Source organism: Phalacrocorax carbo, chromosome 3 (genome assembly GCF_963921805.1).
Source record: "Phalacrocorax carbo chromosome 3, bPhaCar2.1, whole genome shotgun sequence".
NCBI classification, from domain to species: domain Eukaryota; kingdom Metazoa; phylum Chordata; class Aves; order Suliformes; family Phalacrocoracidae; genus Phalacrocorax; species Phalacrocorax carbo.
In genome coordinates this window covers 101506395-101524835 of record NC_087515.1, presented here as the reverse complement: position 1 = coordinate 101524835, position 18441 = coordinate 101506395, and the positions used below count along the sequence as shown (strand labels likewise).

Here is an 18441-nt window from a genome sequence, read left to right as displayed (position 1 = left end):
AATAACTTCTTCAATTGTTCCTTCTACCCTTAGAAGCCAAAGGCACTGTTGAGTGATCATTCCATATACCCCACTGAACATATTCTCCATACTCCCCATTGAGGTGTCAATTTCAGGAAGAAAGAGGCTGTCCTGGTCAGCTGTGCTACAACACTGGAAGATAAGCTATGTGAGAAGCCCCCACTCCTGTATTTTTAAGAAATCAAACTGAACAGGCAATGGTAGAGCAATCTTTGACATCTATGTGTATTACAACTAGCTATCCTCTTTTAAGTTGTCCTTCTACCTTACTTAATGCATGCATTAACGAAATGAATGAACAAAACCCACTTTAGCTTAATAACTCTTCAGGAATCACGTTATCTCATTTTCAGAACAAGGTAGGAAGCTTGGACAGGAATTTTTCATAATAGCAAAATTTAGCAAACTCACATCTAAGAAATGCCAACTTCTAACAATTACAGTCTACTTTTTTATTCAGCATGCAGATCCTTCTGAGTAACATGCATGCAGAGCTATTGAGCACACAAGTATCTTTAAAAATCTAGACTTTGCTATTCTGTCTTTGATGGTTATAATGGAACTCAACAACTGCTTTGCTTTGCTTGAGTACATTAATAGCTTAGATAAGAAGCCTGTAATTGTTCTCTTTTTGTGCAGCCACTGTTCACAGCACACTTACTACTCATTCCACTGGATTGTTTGTTTCTAGCAAACATGTTTTTCATGCCATAGCTATAAGTCCCATTATTACAACAACATACGAACCGGTTTAAAAAATACAAAATAATGCAGGGCATCTGTACTGTCCTGAAAAGGGTTCCTGGCCAATTGGGACAGCATGTGAAAAAAAAAACAAAACCAAACACAAATCTGTTATATGCAAATGAAAAATGTAACTGTTAATAATAGGCAACAGTTTTTTGGGTTACATGAGTGAAGTGTCTTTTATATCCACTAAAATATTGATCAGACACATCCTTACTTAGCCTACTCTGGGGCTTCATGAGGGTCAGGGCTTGACCGTTCTTAGCTTAAAGGCCAGTAAGGTCACAGCCCAGATGCTATAGCTGCTTATTCTATGCCTCCGATTATGCATTCCTTCTGCTCATTAGCCTAAAGACTTATCTGTAGCCTCTATTGCTGATCAGCAGGAACTGTTGAATTTGCATAGTAGTTATGCATGTAACAGCTTGTGCACTGAAGCCTGTTGGTCGTACATAAGCAAATCTAAGCAGAGTTTTGCCTGCATTCAAAGTACAGGATTAAACTTAACGCATGGTTTCACCGTCAGTACCACAGGGGGGTGCAAACTGCACACAGACTCCTCGCCGCAGGGTCTCGGGAGGCAAAGTGCTCAGGACAAGCATTTTATTGACTCACAGAATCATAGAATGTCCTGAGTTGGAAGGGACCAACAAGGATCATCACGAGCATCATCAAGTCCAACTCCTGTCCCTGCACAGGACAACCCCAAATTCCTACCATATCTCTGAGGACATTGTCCAAGTGCTTCTTGAATACCACCAGGCTTGGTGCTGTTACTGCCTCCCTGGGGAGCCTGGTCCAGCATTCCACCACCCCCTGGGGGAAGAACCTTTTCCTAATACCCAAACAAAACCTCCCCTGGCACATCTTCCTGCCGTTCCCTCGGGTCCTGTCATTGGTCACCAGGGAGAAGAGATCAGCGCCTGCCCCTCCTCCTTCCCTTGTGAGGAAGCTGCAGACAGCGATGAGGTGGCCCCTCAGTCCCCTCTTCTCCAGGTGGGACAAACCAAGTGACTTTAGCTGCTCCTCGTATGGCTTCCCCTCTAAACCCTTCATCAACTTTGTGGCCCTCCTCTCGGCACTCTCTAGTGGCTTTATATCCTTAATGTACTGTGGTGCCCAAAACTGCACACAGCACTCGAGGTGAGGCCGCACCAGCGCAGAGCAGAGCGGGACAATCACCTCCCTCGACCAGCTGCAATGCAGGGCTTGATGCACCCCAGGACACGGTTGGCCCTCTTGGCTGCCAGGGCACACTGTTGGCTCATGTTCAGCTTGCCATCGACCAGAACCCCCAGGTCCCTCTCTGCAGAGCTGCTCTCCAGGCTCTCGTTCGCCAGTCTGTGTGTACACCCAGGGCTGCCGTGCCCCAGGTGCAAAATCCAGCACTTGCCCTTGTTAAACTTCACATGGTTGGCGATTGCCCGGCTCTCCGGTCTGTCCAGAAAAACTCATTTTGCCAGTATCTACGGTTTTCTCTGTAATCAGGTGATTTGCAGCAGCTGCCTGCTATAAAAGTGAGCTGGTTTCCAGAAACGGGGATGATTTCAGAGAAGTATTTAGTATACTTCTTGTAAGAGGGATTTGGCCAAGTGCCAAGACATTATTTCCTTTGAGGAGGGGAAGAAGGACTGTTTGTTATAGGTGAGGCACTGTGGAGGATCAGGTGGAAACTAGATGGAGGACTAGCTAGAAACTGTATAAGGTAACGCACAACATCATAGATCAGATAAGCCACCCCTAAATAGGATCTGATACTCTCAGGAACACCAGTGGGTTTTGCACTGTCATTCCTCAAGGCGGAAGCATTAGCAGAGGTTAGGTTTTAAACGCAGTCCAGCAATCCAGCTGGCAAAAGCTGCCGAGAGGCTGATACCAAATTACCGTCATATCGCAAAAATTCCCAACTTTATGAGACATCAGAGATTGTGCTGACCAAATGAATTCTAGCGAAACATCTTGTACTTTCCTATCTTACCATTGAGAAGACCTGCCACTGTAGTGAGTCCTTTCAAGCTGGTTTTTGGAAGCTCTTGGGAAGTACAGGTCAAGATTGACTGAAATTTAATTTTCAGTTTAGTTATGAGTTATTTATATTTCACTTATACTGTCTCAGAATTCCTGGAATACATTTTTTTTTTTATTTCATCATGTTCATTGTGGGCAATGGATAAATATGAACAGAAATGAGGTATTTATATCATGCGTTTACTGCGTGTGTTTCAACAATACTCCTCCTAATTTAGAATAATTTAGAATATCAGTTGAATGTAACATGCTATTTTTGTCCTTTAACATCCCAGATTGCATGATATTAAAGTGGATCAACTTTTAAAGTAAAATAACTTAATAAATTTAAGACAAAATCTAGGGCAACTGAATGTTCCCATTAGTAAATATTTACCACTTTAACCTGATTAGATGATAACACAGTGCAGAATACAAAACATCCAATGTATGTAATCAGGCTATGCAAGTCCCTTGGGACATCATGTTGTCAGAAATTATCAAAATTCAAAACAGACACACAAATTAAAGTACAAACAAGGACAATATAAAACCAACCATGCTAAGCTTAAAAAAAAAAAAATCCACCAGTGGAGATACAGCCATATTAAATGAATATTTTTCTCAGGTTCTGTGACAGTCATTTAAGAGGACATCCATACCTGAAAGTGCCTACATTACCAGGATATACAAACCTGCCTACAGAGTTTCTGGGTTTGTATTTAATGTTTTAAAGAAATGAGCAGAAAGCTGGAAGGCAAATACACTAAATCTGAAAATCCTGAGCATCAAGTGTCTAATTCTGTGTTAAACTACCTTTGCAAACAGTTAGGCTTTTCAAACATGAAGACAAATTATTGCATTGTAGAGAGAATTTACATTCTTTCTTTCTAAAGGTAGGAGAAGATGGAAATAAGCATTTAGTGTTTATTCCATCACATGTATTTTGAGCCTGTGATTGTATTTATACAAAGGAATTCTGATGCTTTCATAGGCTTTTGAAAGCAGATGGGATCTTTTCTGGATGCTAGCAGGTCAATCTCTACCATTCCCCCACTTTGAAAATAACCTTATTGAGGCAACTTTCAGGAAAGAAATAGGTTATTTGAGGGGATCAAATTCAAAATGGATAAAGGGCTAGATCCACATAGGTACTTGGACATTGCAGTACAGTTTTGTAACATCAAACTGGATAACCATCTACTTACACATCTAAAACTGATATGATACAAAACTGACTTTTTGGTCAGAACTAAGTAGTCAGGAAAACCTGGTCACCCAGGATCACAGACTCACAGAGCAGCAGGGGTTGGAAGGGACCTCTGGAGATCATCTTGTCCAGCCCCCCTGCTTGAGCAGGGACACCCAGAGCAGGGGCACAGGAACACATCCAGGCACGTTTTGAATATTTCCAGGATAGGAGATTCTACAACCTCCCCGGGCAGCCTGTTCCACTGCTCTGTCACCCTCACAAGAAAGAATTTTTTTCTCATATTGAGGTGGAACTTCCTGTGTTCCAGTTTGTGCCCACTGTCCCTGTCATTGGGCACCACTGAAAAGAGGCCGGTCCCATCCTCTTGACAGCCACCCTTCAGATATTTATAAGCATTGGTAAGATCCCCCCATAGTCTTCTCTTCTCCAGGCTGAACAAACCCACGTCTCTCAGCCTTTCCTCATAAAAGAGATACTCCAGTCCCCTGATGACTTTTGTAGCTCTCCACTGAACTCTCAGCATCTCATTCTTCAGGGACATAAGACACCCCCAAATCTTCTCCTGAAACTGTTCCTCAGTCATCCTTTCATAACAGCAGAGAGCATTAGTTTCCTTTGAACTGTAAAAGAAGTGAAGCAGTGTTTGCCTTTTCCTTACTGTGTTAAGAAGCTTGAAACCTAACCTCAAACCATCATCTCCCAGCAGCCAGCCTGGAGACTATTCTGCAACAACCTCCTGGTTGTGGAAGTGGTACAGGTTGAAAAAAGAGCCCAAGATTTCTTGGTGTGGAATGAGAACGAGGAAGAGGGAGTGTAGCGCTCTGCATCAGAGCACGCAAGGCTCTGCGGGGAGGAGGTGGTGATGGCTTCTGATCCCTGCTCCGATGACTGCTTATACATTCTGCTTTAAGTAGTAACTGGGTAAAATATTGAAGTAGTCCCTGAATGAGACATGTGCAATGGAGGCAACAGAAACCACAGCACAGCTCATGTACCAATTCTGCAGATATGCCAAATTTCAAGAACTTACTGGTCTGAAGTGATACCATCTTCTAGTAGCTAAAAATATAAATTAGTGACTATTACACTACAGCAAGTAGAGTTTCTGTTTAATTTACTTCGTGTGTCGGTGATCACTTTCAGGAGCAGAAAGTTGAGAGATGCTCCACATTTGTAACTCCCTGTTAACTGTGAGATGAGCTGAGGGATCAGATACTGTCAAGATAACCTCCACAAATCTCAGCAACTTCCACCAAGGAAGATAGCCATCATAAGAGAAAAATAAGAGAAATAAGAGAAAAATAAGGCATTTAAAGTATGTTCCTGTGCAAGAAAAACCTGCTCGTAGTTTTTTCTTTTTCAAATTAATACATTGAAAAAGTAAGGCATACTTCATTCTGTGTAACCAAGATGTCTATATAAGTGGGGCCAAATAACATTCAGCTTAAACTAGCCATGTTGAGCCACAGCCATCAGTTGTTTTGTCATGCTTAGTAAAACTATGCCTACAAAAATGTGGATTCTTTTTGAATGTCACTTGAAAATTAATAATATCATCAGCATGACAGCCCTGATATGTTACATATTTAATTCATTCCTTTATTCTTCACCTATTTCCTCTATATAGTTTTTCAAATTGAATTGCAGGATTTAATCTTAAAATAGCTTACCTGCATTATAGAAGCAGACAGAAAGGTACTGAAGGTTTTGCAGATGGGAAGATAATATTTTGAGCTGTGAGTATCTGGGAAGCTATAGCATGGGGAATAGGTGTTTTAGTCGAGTTTTATGCTAAGACCATCAGCAAGATATAAGTGCTACTTCCATTATAATTATCATTACCTTGTTTCAAAATTAATGCTTCATAGCTATGAATACCTGAAACGTCAGGATTTCATGCTCTCAAAATCATTAATTATTTCTGTAAAAGAAATGCATATACCTTAGGTGACCGCGGTATATAACTGTTGCAGAAAAACCTTCCCATTACCTAAAAGTAAATTTTGTATGAATTTTTAATAGCAGCTCTCTTGCATCCATTCAGATCCCCCTATTCTGGCAACAAAAAAAGAGGATAATGTGACAGAACAGCTAAGGTTTGAGGAAGGCACACAGAGTTTTATCTGCTTACTACACTGACAAGGCCAACCATGTAACAGAGGAAGTCTGGAATAAGAAATCATCTAGTTTCAGGCACTTTCCTCAGCCTTCTAAACTTCTCATTGTAGATTGTATTATATTATATATATATGTTTTAATAGCAAACCAAATTACTGCTGCCATAAAAGGTTTATCAGGGTATGAAAACACTCTGGACAGCAAAGAACAAATTAAAGTTCTAAGTAGCTTTTCAAACTCTGATGGGCACAGATTGTTTTCAAGAAAATAATAAAAGGGTGACTTAGAAGAATGTTTAAAAATGACATAATGAAAATCTAAAACAGTGGTATTGATATTCCGCTTTTAGTAACAACTGTTAACATTCCTGACTGATAAATTTCCCTCCATATAGAATTAAACATTCATTTGTTCTTTTCAAACTATTTCAATCCCTTGTTTTAAAACAGTTTCAAGACTTGATCCAGCAATCAATCAACATTTAACTATTAGAAAATACAGGTTCTTATAATTAACCAACACTAGCAATACTGTTAATAATGATCAGATTGTTTTCTCTTGCAAAATCCATTTTAAATTGCCTTGTCGTATGCTTGGTTAAAAATATACCCTGCCCAAGGTTGAATTTTCTTGAAAATTTTTAGTCAAAGGCTGACTGAGAAGCCTGAGAACAAGACGGTGAAAATATCCAGTAGTTATTTGTCAACACTAAAAATATATCCCAGTGATCTTTTTTGAGAAGACTCTAGGCTTTGGGATGGATACTTCAAATATGAATATCGTCTAAGCTAGACATAGGCTTTTTGCCATCTTTGTTAAAAATCTGTTCTCATTTGTCAGAGCAATACATCTTTGAGATATAAATATCATCTGCTATCCTTGGCATGACGGAGTATTAAGTAAAGCCTTTAAAGTTTGGGTTTGATCTCACTGCTCTTGATGAGAAAGCTGCTCCAGAACCTATTGCTCTCTTGATTACAAGTAATCTTCCTCTAGTTGCCACCTAAAACTTATTCTTGGTCTTTTGTCTTTTGCGACAACAGTGTTCATTTCCTTAAATACCTTTTTTGCTTCCCTGATGCGTTCACAGACTGTGTTGTGCCTTTTCTTGTTTTGCTGAGCAAGTCAACTTCTTTTAATCTCTCCTCATCTGCTAGGAGTCCTTCTTTGCAAAATTAAATAGGTTAACTATTCCTAGGGCTCAGGTGACTACCTATGTGATCTTACCAGCTTTTTTTTTTTTTTAACAAAGCCACGTTTGAATATATTGACTAAAATGTCTTCGGTGTATCAACCAAAATCTCTTCAGATTGACACCCGCTACACAGAGCCTCTCTCAAGACTCTCAGGGGTCTTAGAACTGCCCCGCCATCACAGACGGACCAAGCAAATTCCACCCTCGCAGCTCTTACCTCCGCCCTCAGGACACCTACCATCCCTGCTGAGGAGCTGAGCAGGATCCTTCCAGCTTGGAGACACGGAGGAAAAACTGATCCTTCCATCTAATGGTTACCCTGCTGTGGTTGTGGGCTGATGGCAGTGCAAGCAAGAGGCATGGAGAGCAGGGGAGGGCAGGCACCAGACCTGACAGGCAGGAGACCGTTTCTTTTATGGTCTCCGTGACTCACTCGGCCGTGCTTAGCCAGCAAGAGGAAGAAGCCGTACAATCTCAATGTAGAGAGGACAAACACCGGAACCAGCGCACTGGAGGAAAGGGCTGGAGAAATACACTGGGACTGACAGCCTGAGGGACAAACACAGAGACCAGCAGAGTCTGGGAGCTGCAGCTGAAAAGCATTCAAGGGAGCGGCAGACTCCATGGATAAAGACTAGAGGAGAAATGGACCTGCAAGGTAACAGCTGGGACTAGTAACCATCAGTGCTAGAGACGGGATCAGGGGAGAGCTAAGGATCTGACATGCTGCCATGAAACTGGTACTGCCTCAGCAAAACGCTTCGAACAAGGTACTCTGATGAAGAAGGCAGGTGGGAACTGTGTGTGAGGAGAAGGTCTCTGAGAAGAGAGGCAAGAGCCAAAGAAGGTATGCGTGCAATATGCAACCAGAGGCCAAAGGGAGACATAGAAATCGAAGAGAATGGTTGAATAAGTGCCTCAGAGCAACAAGACGACTGACCAGGTGAGCCTGGGAAGGGCTGTGCAAGGGCTGTGATGTGGAAGAGTGGTGCAAGGACTGCCAAAGCAAGAGGAGAAGGGCTGAGGTCAGCAGAAGAGTGAGGACCAGGCAGCGAGGAAGGATCCAGCAGTGGGGCAGAGGCAGGTCAGGAGCAGGCTGGAGGAGACAGGGCAGAAAGAGCCACTCTTGGGAAGAATGAGCACAAGAGAGCATGTGTCCTTAAGGAGCCTGGGAGGAAACGGAAATTTCACCCCAACTCCGGCCATTTGCAAATATCTGAGTTCCTCTAGAAAAAAATACCTCTTCCCCTGCGTTATTGATTCATATGGAGGAATACAAATATCGTCAGTCTCACCCTGAAATCCAATAGCAGAATTTTCTATGTTGTAGGTCAAGTGTCAAAACCTGCTGATGAGCCACACAATGGAGCTTTGGTTTTACGTTTACTTTTTTTAACAACAGTAGGAAATTAAACACAAAGTTCTTGTTAGAATTCTTTTCTTAAGGTTGCAAAGTCAAGCACCAAAATGTTACCAAATCCCAGATTCAAGGTTCACCATACGCCCTTAGTTCAGCCTGTTTATTTGTACATCTTGATGTGATCTATCCTATTACATCCCCAGTGTCTTGCGCTTTTTTAGTGCAAATGACAGGCGATATTCACTCCATAATCAGTTGCTCAGTATTTTGTTTTGTCATCCTCTCTTCAGTGGGCAGCCCCAGAACTAGTTTCATGATATTCAAATGCAGGTGCGAAGAAGAAATTACTTAATAGACTGTTTTGTGGTGCAGTAGTATCTGACTGCTTCATGAATACTAATGATCTTTCCTATTACACAGTAAGCAAACTGAAACCAGGAGATCAATTTTGATACCTAGGTCAAACTGAGATGCCAGGGATCTGATTTTTAAGATCTATTATAATTACATATCAGTAATACTCAGTCCACAGCACACAGAGAGTTCAATGGTGAATGGCAGCTTGAGAACTTTTATAAACCCAGCTACTGGCTTGAGTCAGGCATTTGAAAAATGGAAGATAAAAAAACATTTTAAGCCAGTTGCTCAGCATGTTCACAGTGACCTTGTGCCCACCCTTCAATCTCCAAGGCAGCACTCACTGCATTTTAAAGAAATAAGAGATCCTCTCTCTTCCTGCAATCTCCTGTTTTATTCATTTACACACTTTACAACTTCTGCTGAACTCCTACACATAAGTGTCATCCTAACAGCACTTCCATCCTACGATGAATACAGATTACAGCCTGTGAAAAAATAGTACGCCATCATACAATTAAAGTCTATATGACATCGCAGATTCATAATCAACTGAATTAAAGCTGCATATGTAACCTTAATTCTAGCACTTCCTAACATTTGAATACTTGCCTCTGCCAAACTATTCTTTTAACTTAATACCCATATGCAGTTATATATAAATACGAATGGATAAGGGAGTCCCTGCTATATAAAGATGTACTGTTTATGTGCCACAGTAGGATGTTACACAATACAACTCTGAAGAGTGACTCCTGTGACAGAGAAGGAAAAGGAAACATCTGCATTTAGACTATAATTACTATGCACCTATGAGACAATTACTGCTCATTTTAAGTTCTGCAAACACCACCATCATAACAAAATCAGAGCTGATATTTTTTTTAACCTGTGTTCAGCTACTCCACAGAATTTACTATTTATGATTATTTACATGAAACATTTTTTCATACAATTACGACCAGTAGCACATTTTAGCAGCTTGGGTTTATTTTACTACCTCGCAAGGAAGGACACTGGGATTTTAAAAAAGAAAAATTCTGAACAGTTAAAAATTTAATTTTGCAGTGAGGCTATGCTGCATACACGTAGTATGATTTTAGCAACGAACACAAAATCCCAGTTGATACAGATCATGGCAATACGACAGTGGCAAAAAAAAAAGTATTAGATATTTTTCAGGCCAGAGTTTTTCAGCTCTATTTCTTTGATACAACAGCTGAAAAATATTTTATCTCATTCACATCTAATTTAGTAGCAAGTTAGCTCCAGCTCCAAGGACCAATATGATGCAAAGTCAGGTTTATGATGAAGCTATTGCAACCTGAATAAAAATGTAAACCAGTTTAGAAACTGCAAAGCACCAAACTGGCAAGTGATGTCAAAGATGTTTATTTGATAGTAAGCACTATTTTTACATCAAAAAGAGTGTAATTGGCTATGCTGCTTACTTTTCTCCCCCCCTCTTCCCCCCCCCCCGACTAGCTACGCTGCTTTCTTTTTTTGTGAGCTTCTAAAAGAGAATAGAAGTCAAAGTCACATCCTACAACAAAGACTGCTGTCTTAGCTTCGTGCTGATAGTGCACTTTGACCCTCTTTCAACACTTTAGATCAAAGGCTGGTTTAAGCTCTCATCCCATTTTCAGTAAATAAGCATTTGCCCAAGGAATGAAAATTGATACGGACAAAATAAAAATTATATGTAATCAACTTAGCTATCAAGACAAAACCTGTTATGTTAAAGGGCTTTGCCCACAGGGGTAAGGTGATTTGAAACTGTGTATAGGAAAATAACATAGATGTGATGCAATTTACAAGCACACAAGTGTAAATCTAAGTAAATATGCTCAAGCATGATCATGCCACAGGGTCAATTAACTCAAATGACCTTAACTCTCCAAATAAGAGCTAGCAGTGAAGTCAGTTGAAGTGCTCTAAATGTGGATTTGTACTGTTACCGCTACGCTTATTTCTCTGCATTGTTATGTGTGTCATCAATAATTATTAGCACTACTGCAAGTAACTGTTTCTTTTACACTATGCTTAATAGCTATAGTATCTCACCCATAGGGAAAAAAAATCACTAGAAAGACAGCTCAACAATAAGTTTAAATCTCAGATCTAACTCCTAACATGTTACCACTGTGTTTTAACAAAAAGTAGTTTTAAAGTTGTAAAGACATCACCTCCCTGGCCTAGTGAAACTCATGGCAATACACCTTTAAGAAATCCTTTCAAAAATCTAAACTGCCTAGGAGCTGGGCGAAAGGAGTAGAAGAAACAGGCAATTGCTACAATGCATTAAATGAGCTGCAGGGTGGAGAGGGAAAAGCAGCCAAGAGGAAATAGGGTGCAGGCAGCAAGGGAGGAGGTCACAGAAGCTAGCAGAACAGTGAGAAAATGAAGTCTTTGTGCAAAACTGTTGATGTAGAATTTATCAGTGAGGAGTTATTTGCTATAAGAAAGCAAAAGCACGGGTTCACAAGGGGAAAGTCCTGCCTAAAAAACTCTATTTCCTTCTATGACAAGGTTACCCACCTAGTTGACCAGATCGAAGTTGAAGAAGCCAGACAATGTGATCTTCTTCGATTTGAGTAAGGCTTTCAATACTGTCTCTCACAGTATCCTCCTGGACAAGATGTCCAGCACACAGCTGGATAAACGTGTAATGTAATGGATGAGCAATTGGCTGACGGGTCGGGCTCAAAGAGTTATAGTAAATGGGGTTACATCGAGCTGGTGGCCAGTCACTAGCGGGGTTCTGCAGGGATCCATCTTAGGGTCGGTATCATTAATCTATTTGTTAATGACTTGGATGAAGGGCTGGAAGGCATGCTAATTTAGTTTGCTGATGACACAAAACTGGGAGGAGCTGGGATATAAAGCCACTAGAGAGTGTCCAGAGGAGGGCCACAAAGTTGATGAAGGGTTTAGAGGGGAAGCCATACGAGGAGCAGCTAAAGTCACTTGGTTTGTCCCACCTGGAGAAGAGGAGACTGAGGGGCCACCTCATCGCTGTCTGCAGCTTCCTCACAAGGGAAGGAGGAGGGGCAGGCGCTGATCTCTTCTCCCTGGTGACCAATGACAGGACCCGAGGGAACGGCAGGAAGATGTGCCAGGGGAGGTTTAGGTTGGGTATTAGGAAAAGGTTCTTCACCCAGAGGGTGGTGGAACACTGGAACAGGCTCCCCAGGGAGGCAGTCACGGCGCCAAGCCTGGCAATATTCAAGAAGCACTTGGACAATGTCCTCAGAGATATGGTAGGAATTTGGGGTTGTCCTGTGCAGGGACAGGAGTTGGACTTGATAATGCTTGTGATGATCCTTGTTGGTCCCTTCCAACTCAGGACATTCTATGAGTCAATAAAACACAGTAAACAGTCTCTTGGTAGGCGTATGTATGTTTGCAAAGAGAAGAGATACATCTGAAGTCAACCTAATGGCCACTGAAGGCTTTCTCTTTATTTCAGAGATGACTGGGTTTAGCAGTTGTCATATTTGCAAAGATCCTACACACCTAAAATAGGTTCCTTGAGGTATTTTTAAAAATGTTTAAGATGGCTAGATGCTTAAATCTTGTTAAGAACTTAACAAATCAATCACCTAGTAAACTCTCAGGTGCTTCTCAAAATATTCATCAATATCCTTTAGGTCTTAAAGCCAAAAAATGCACTCTGTTTTTCCCTTTTTATAGTCATTCACATGTTCCCTGCATTTCGTCATTGTGGCTCTGCTCAAATTATCCTGAAAGAGTGCGTGAGTATGTGCGTGTACACACGTGCATGCAGAATCTGGCAGCTCACAGCTGTGTCATATGTTTTGAGAACATTAATAGAATGTTAATAAAAATGCTGAAGGTGAAAGATGACATGATAATGTTTTGCCACGTTTTCTTCTAAATGTGATTCACAGAAGACACAATCCAAGACGAACAGATGTCTCCAAAAGAAAGAAACTATGAATGCAATCTATAGATTAAATAGCTAATACTTGGAATTAATCAAGTCTTGTGCAGGGTGATGAGTAATTTTTGTATGTCATCTGTATTAGGTCATTCGAATATCATGTAAAGTACATCATGGTATTGGAAAACTAGTAAATAACAGCAGAGTAAGAATAAAGAGGAATTAACAAAATGAAATGGCAGTTATTTAATAAGATATACAAAAAAACTCCTAAAAAGCCCTGTAGAACAACTTCATACATATGAAAAATCTTGTCTCGAGTAAGCTGTGTCAACTCATACGCAGACTTATTCTATAAATTATTTGGTATCAGATGTCTAAAAAAACCTCCTAAGTGTTTCTTACAGAATTTTTAATGCTTAAACACATAAAAACAAAAACCAGGATAGCTGAATAGGACCATGGATGGGACAGCTCATGGTTTTACATGCATTAGAAACCGATCAGCTTTGCTTTCAAGCTTGCATCACTGGAGTCTTTACAGCGCAAGCTTCACTTTCAGTTATGGGAATAGTCTCAGTGGAGCCAAATGAACCTGCTCATATCAGTATATTTTTCACATATGTCCTCCCAGACATCTGACCTTCCTCTCGATTCCCTTGTAGTGACTTGTGGCAATGCTGTACCCACCACAAAAAGCTAAATTGCTTCAGCAAAGGGCAGTCGTTAAATAATTAGAAACAGGTTCATTAGGAGACACTGAAGGATACCTACGAGCAGCAGTGCTTCTGGGATCATCCTGAGTAATCATTATTTCTCATCAGTTTATTCTTTGTAGTTTTGTTTTTTTTTTTAAAAAAATAATATTCAGTAGATAATCACCTCCATATATGCTGTCACTGCAGTGCTGGGGCAAAATAGACCAGTAAGTTTGGATGTGTAAAGTAAAAAAAAAAAAAAAAAAAAAAAACCTTTTGAGTAGAAATAGGGATTTCACATCTGAAAGTGAAGGAACCAGGTTTATTTATGCCCCAATCTCTGTAGTCTCATCTGCCGCATGGTACTACATCTCATGATCTTAAATAATCCTTGGTGGCTGCATGAATCAGGCAATTTAGGAGCTCTTCAAACTGTTTAACAATGGAGATGTCAAAAGGTGCTGTTTTGACTGCATCTCTTTTCAAGTATGTATTTAGACGTACAGGAGAAATCAGAATTTGGCAGAACAGCCTGTCTAACTGACCCTGCAGATCAGGAGCCAGATACGTTTACACAAACTCAAGGCCATCTTTTGGTTCCAAGCCAGCATAGGAAAAAAAAATATTCATAATTTGCAGAGATTTATACTTCTGCTTCAGACCACTACTTAAAATATAGATAATATTTGCAAAATGCTTGTAATAAACCCCTCAGTTTAAAATTTGCCCTGGAGAAGTATTGCTAGAAAGCAGCGAGCTCACAACAGGAGACACTTGTGCATCCTTCCGCACCTTAAGAAAACTTAACTACCCATACAGAAACAGCTACCCAATTCTTGAAAGGAGTGGTATGTAACACTCCTTTGACTTGCATGAAGTCATGCTAATTGAAAGAACACAGTTCTGTTTTTTTCTCAAGAGTTCTTCATTGTGTTCAAAAATTCAAAGCACACTTCAGCAACAGGTATCTGTACTCTCCTCGGTGTGAAGTTGATGTAAAACTGCCACCTGTAGAGAATGTCAGCACAAATAATTCAGCCACCAATGAGAGGGTGACCTACGGGGCACAAGATAGAACAACGTGCCATAAAAGGGGTAAACTACACACCGTTGTGTTGATGTTGCACTGCAGTAAGATGAGTAAAATGAAGTGGAAATGGCTACGAGCTCTGGTCTGGTAAGGATCAGTATTAGGACAAAATGTATTTAATGTCTTCATTAATGACCTGGAAGGTGTAAAAAATAATGACATTTTCAGAGAAAACTAATGTTCTATTTCTGCAAACATCTGCTCATGTAGATTTTCAAGGGGAGCAATTATTGTCTTTAACAGGATCACTCTCATCCACACAATTAAACCTAATTTAGTTCTGACAAGATCAGGGACAATACTGGAAAGATCTCAAATTGCTATGCAGGAAGTTAGAAATAATCCAAGCAAATTCAGATAATTATAGCCATGGCTAGGAAACCACAAGATGAGATTTAGACACAACAAACCCAACCAAATACAAAATAGTCTAAATTAGCAGGAATAAGAAAGCCTAGCATCTCAACATCCAACAAAACTTGTAATGAAATATCTGAAAAATCTTTAAGCATATAGCTTAATACAGCAACAAAACAGGCTCATATATTTTAGGACTGATACTCAAAAATTTCCTGGAACAAAGAAAAATCTTTCCATAAGGTTGTTTTATAGTTACTTTGGAAATACCATTGCTTAGTCAGAAATAGCGACAAAAAAGCAACATAATTGAATAGAAGTTGTGTTTTATGAGGAGAAATTATGTCTTCTAGTTAGCAGATGTCATACATCTTTTTTTTCCAGCAGGATATGGCCATAGCTGCCTACTAGTATGTCCATAGTGTAAACATCAAGACAATAGGTGATTTATTTAAAGTGGCTCAAGGGGGCAGAGCTAGGAATAACAGGAAAAAATAATGGAAAGAAATTATGCAGACTAACAAGTGCATTTCTGGCACTGAATCATGTAAAACTGTACAAAGATAAAGGCCAAAAGTCTCATCTTCCAGACATTGAAACTAAGTGGAACAAAGCTGCGACAAACTGTGGGATGGATGACATTGTGACTGTGTGGAACTTCACAATGCTGCAGTCATTTGTCATGGCATGAACCTTACTCACCCTGTCACCATGGCGTTAATAATACATTCAGAATAACTTACAATGTCCATGAGAAATTACATTGGTGACTTATGTTTTTTGGATCATGGTCTAATAAAGGTAATGATTTATTCTTTTTTGTAGAAATGTGAGTTCACCTAGGCTGTATAATGAAGGGCTATGAAAAGAACTATACAACGTAGCCTAAAAGATATACTGCAAAAGCAATTTCAAGATAGTGACATAATGGTGACAGCACTGAGGGAAGTTTTCTCTAAGCCTGGGATTTATTATTGTTTCAGTGGTAGGTCTTGTTAGACCCAGCACAGACCCATGAAATGGTAGGAAAGTGAAGTTACAGTAACACCGCACATTTTCTGTTCTTCTTTTGATTTGCTTGTCCTGAAGTCCCTGACATGTTACTGACTTTGGGGAAAAGCTGGGTGCTCTTAGCTTTACTAATCCATTTTTCAAAGCATGTTTTGCTGTTCACACCATTTCCACAGTTTTAGCTCTTTAATTCAGCACCACTGATGCTCTTTTTCCCGTATTGGTAATCAGTGGCAGTTGGTAATAGCCTCAGCAATGACAGGCAGGCTTACCCTTGGCATAGGACTACCATGAAAAAACTTAAGAAGAATCAAACAAAAAGGGAATCAAAAAACCAGGAGTAGAATGGAAAATAATAGAGGAGATGATGGAAGAGATGAAGGAAGGACAACAAAGCAGGGAAAGGACCAGAAGCAAGTAACGAGCAGAGGAGAGCCTGGTGAGAGGCTGGAGACCTAGTAAGAATAACAGAGCTAGACTAAGTAGTTTAGAAAGCAAGATAGGATGGGAGTGAAAGGGAGATGGTTGAGAAAAAAGGAAGAGCAGATCCTTCAAGAAGAACAGAAGACAAATCCATCAGATCAAATTAAACCACAGGAACAGCAGCAAAGTAAAATAAAAAATAAGTATAAGCATGAGAGAACAGAGGAAATTGGGAAGTAGTGAAGTGAAAGCAGAGAAACTAAAGGTATCAGCTAAAAGGTAAATATTCTGGCAGTTGTTGGCACCTCTGGCTTTCCTGTTTTTTGGGGTTTTTTTTTTGCACAAGTTTCTTGCTCTCCCTCAGGCAATTCCACTAGGGAATACTCTTTCTCAAACCAGCTCCAAAGCTCTCTGATAATTCTTGGTGCTCAATTAACACAAACCTAGAAAGGTTCAGTTAGGTTGGAGGAACCTCAAGATAATCTTTTTTAGGGTATGCTCAGTAGTTACCTTTTTAGTAACAGTGGCTTAACAGAAGTACCTCAAGCCCCTTAGCATTGGCACAGAGAGGTTAGTTAGCAAATGCATCAAAGCAACGAGCTCTCATTAAGAAGCGAAATGCATTATGTCTGCAGGAAGTATCTTCACACACATTTACGTTCAGAACTATTTAAGTGTTTCAATGAATTGTCAGACTTCCTCATTAAAACTAAGTTATCAGTATTAAAAGAACTATGTGTAGATCAAGCTGAGGAGCAAAGAATGATAAGACTTGATACAAGTTTTGTTGAGCAGAAAGATTTTAAATATTGTATAAAGCAGAAGAGACCTCATGATTGTATCAAGTAATGAGATTTAATATAAATTTGATTCAGTACATAGAATCTCTGATAAATCTGAGGAATTTGAGTAACATACACATGTGCTGTAAAAACCTGTTAATTAATATCACTATAAAACTATCAAACGAAATATATTATTTTAATATTGACTATACACTGAATATTAAATAAAAATGAAAATTCAAAAACCCCTCTTCAGAACTGAATTTCTTTTAGAGTTATGCATCAGCATTAAATACAGCCTAAAAAACTTATATCTAGATTCACTGAACATGAGAAGGGAAAAGACTTTTAAATTGAGGAAGAGAATATGGATGGCCCAAAAATTAGAATTATATTACATGCCTCTATAATATACTTTGGGTGCTATTTATCCCTAAAGGTAGAATACTTACAGGTTTTCGAGTTGGGGTAACTTGAACAGAATGATAAAATTCTGGTTGAACTCGGCTGCTTTTCTTGATTTTTCTTTTTCTCACAGAAGTTTCCTGCTCACTTAGGTGGTGAGCTTCCACTATAGGTTGTGTTTCCTCAAGGCGAGGTGCTACACGTCTTCTAGCATGACGAGGACTTGATCTAAAGCCCTGGAACAGAAAAAGCAATCGTCGTGTTTGATGTCTCCCAGAATGCAGCCACGTAACAACAGAAAAATCATACAGGATCTTAACAACTTGAGGTACAAGCATGCTCATCTTAAATTAATATAATGTCCATATATACTGCGTGTAACAATAAAGAGATGTTGCCAAGTACTGTTAATATTACATTTGTTTTACATTTCTCAATTATATGTATTATTGACACAGCTAGTAGCAGTAACTCCTATTGCTTTTCTTTATAACCTTACACTTTTAGTTATTTATAACTAAATAGTCCTAATTTAAAATTTATAATTAAAATTTTCCAGGTTAATTCTTGGCCTCATGAGAAATTGTTTTAGGGAGTGTGAGCTGAAAAGGTGCATTTTTTCCTGAGAATGAAAGTGAAGAAGAATTGGTAGCTGGCAACACTTAATTGTGACTAACAGTTCTTCTTAAGAGTTCTGATGCCGCTAGATTTGGGGGGGGACCTTACCATTTGGAATAAAATAATTAAAAC

General features: G+C 39.7%; 1 protein-coding gene across 1 annotated transcript in view; it reads right to left on the bottom strand.

The window, feature by feature from the left end:
- Positions 1-18441, bottom strand: part of DST (dystonin) — a 316491-nt gene that overhangs the window by 282061 nt on the left and 15989 nt on the right. Inside the window, exon 3 of the mRNA XM_064447871.1 lies at positions 17739-17927. Coding sequence (XP_064303941.1) covers positions 17739-17927 — 189 coding nt within the window. The remainder of the gene's footprint in view (positions 1-17738; positions 17928-18441) is intronic.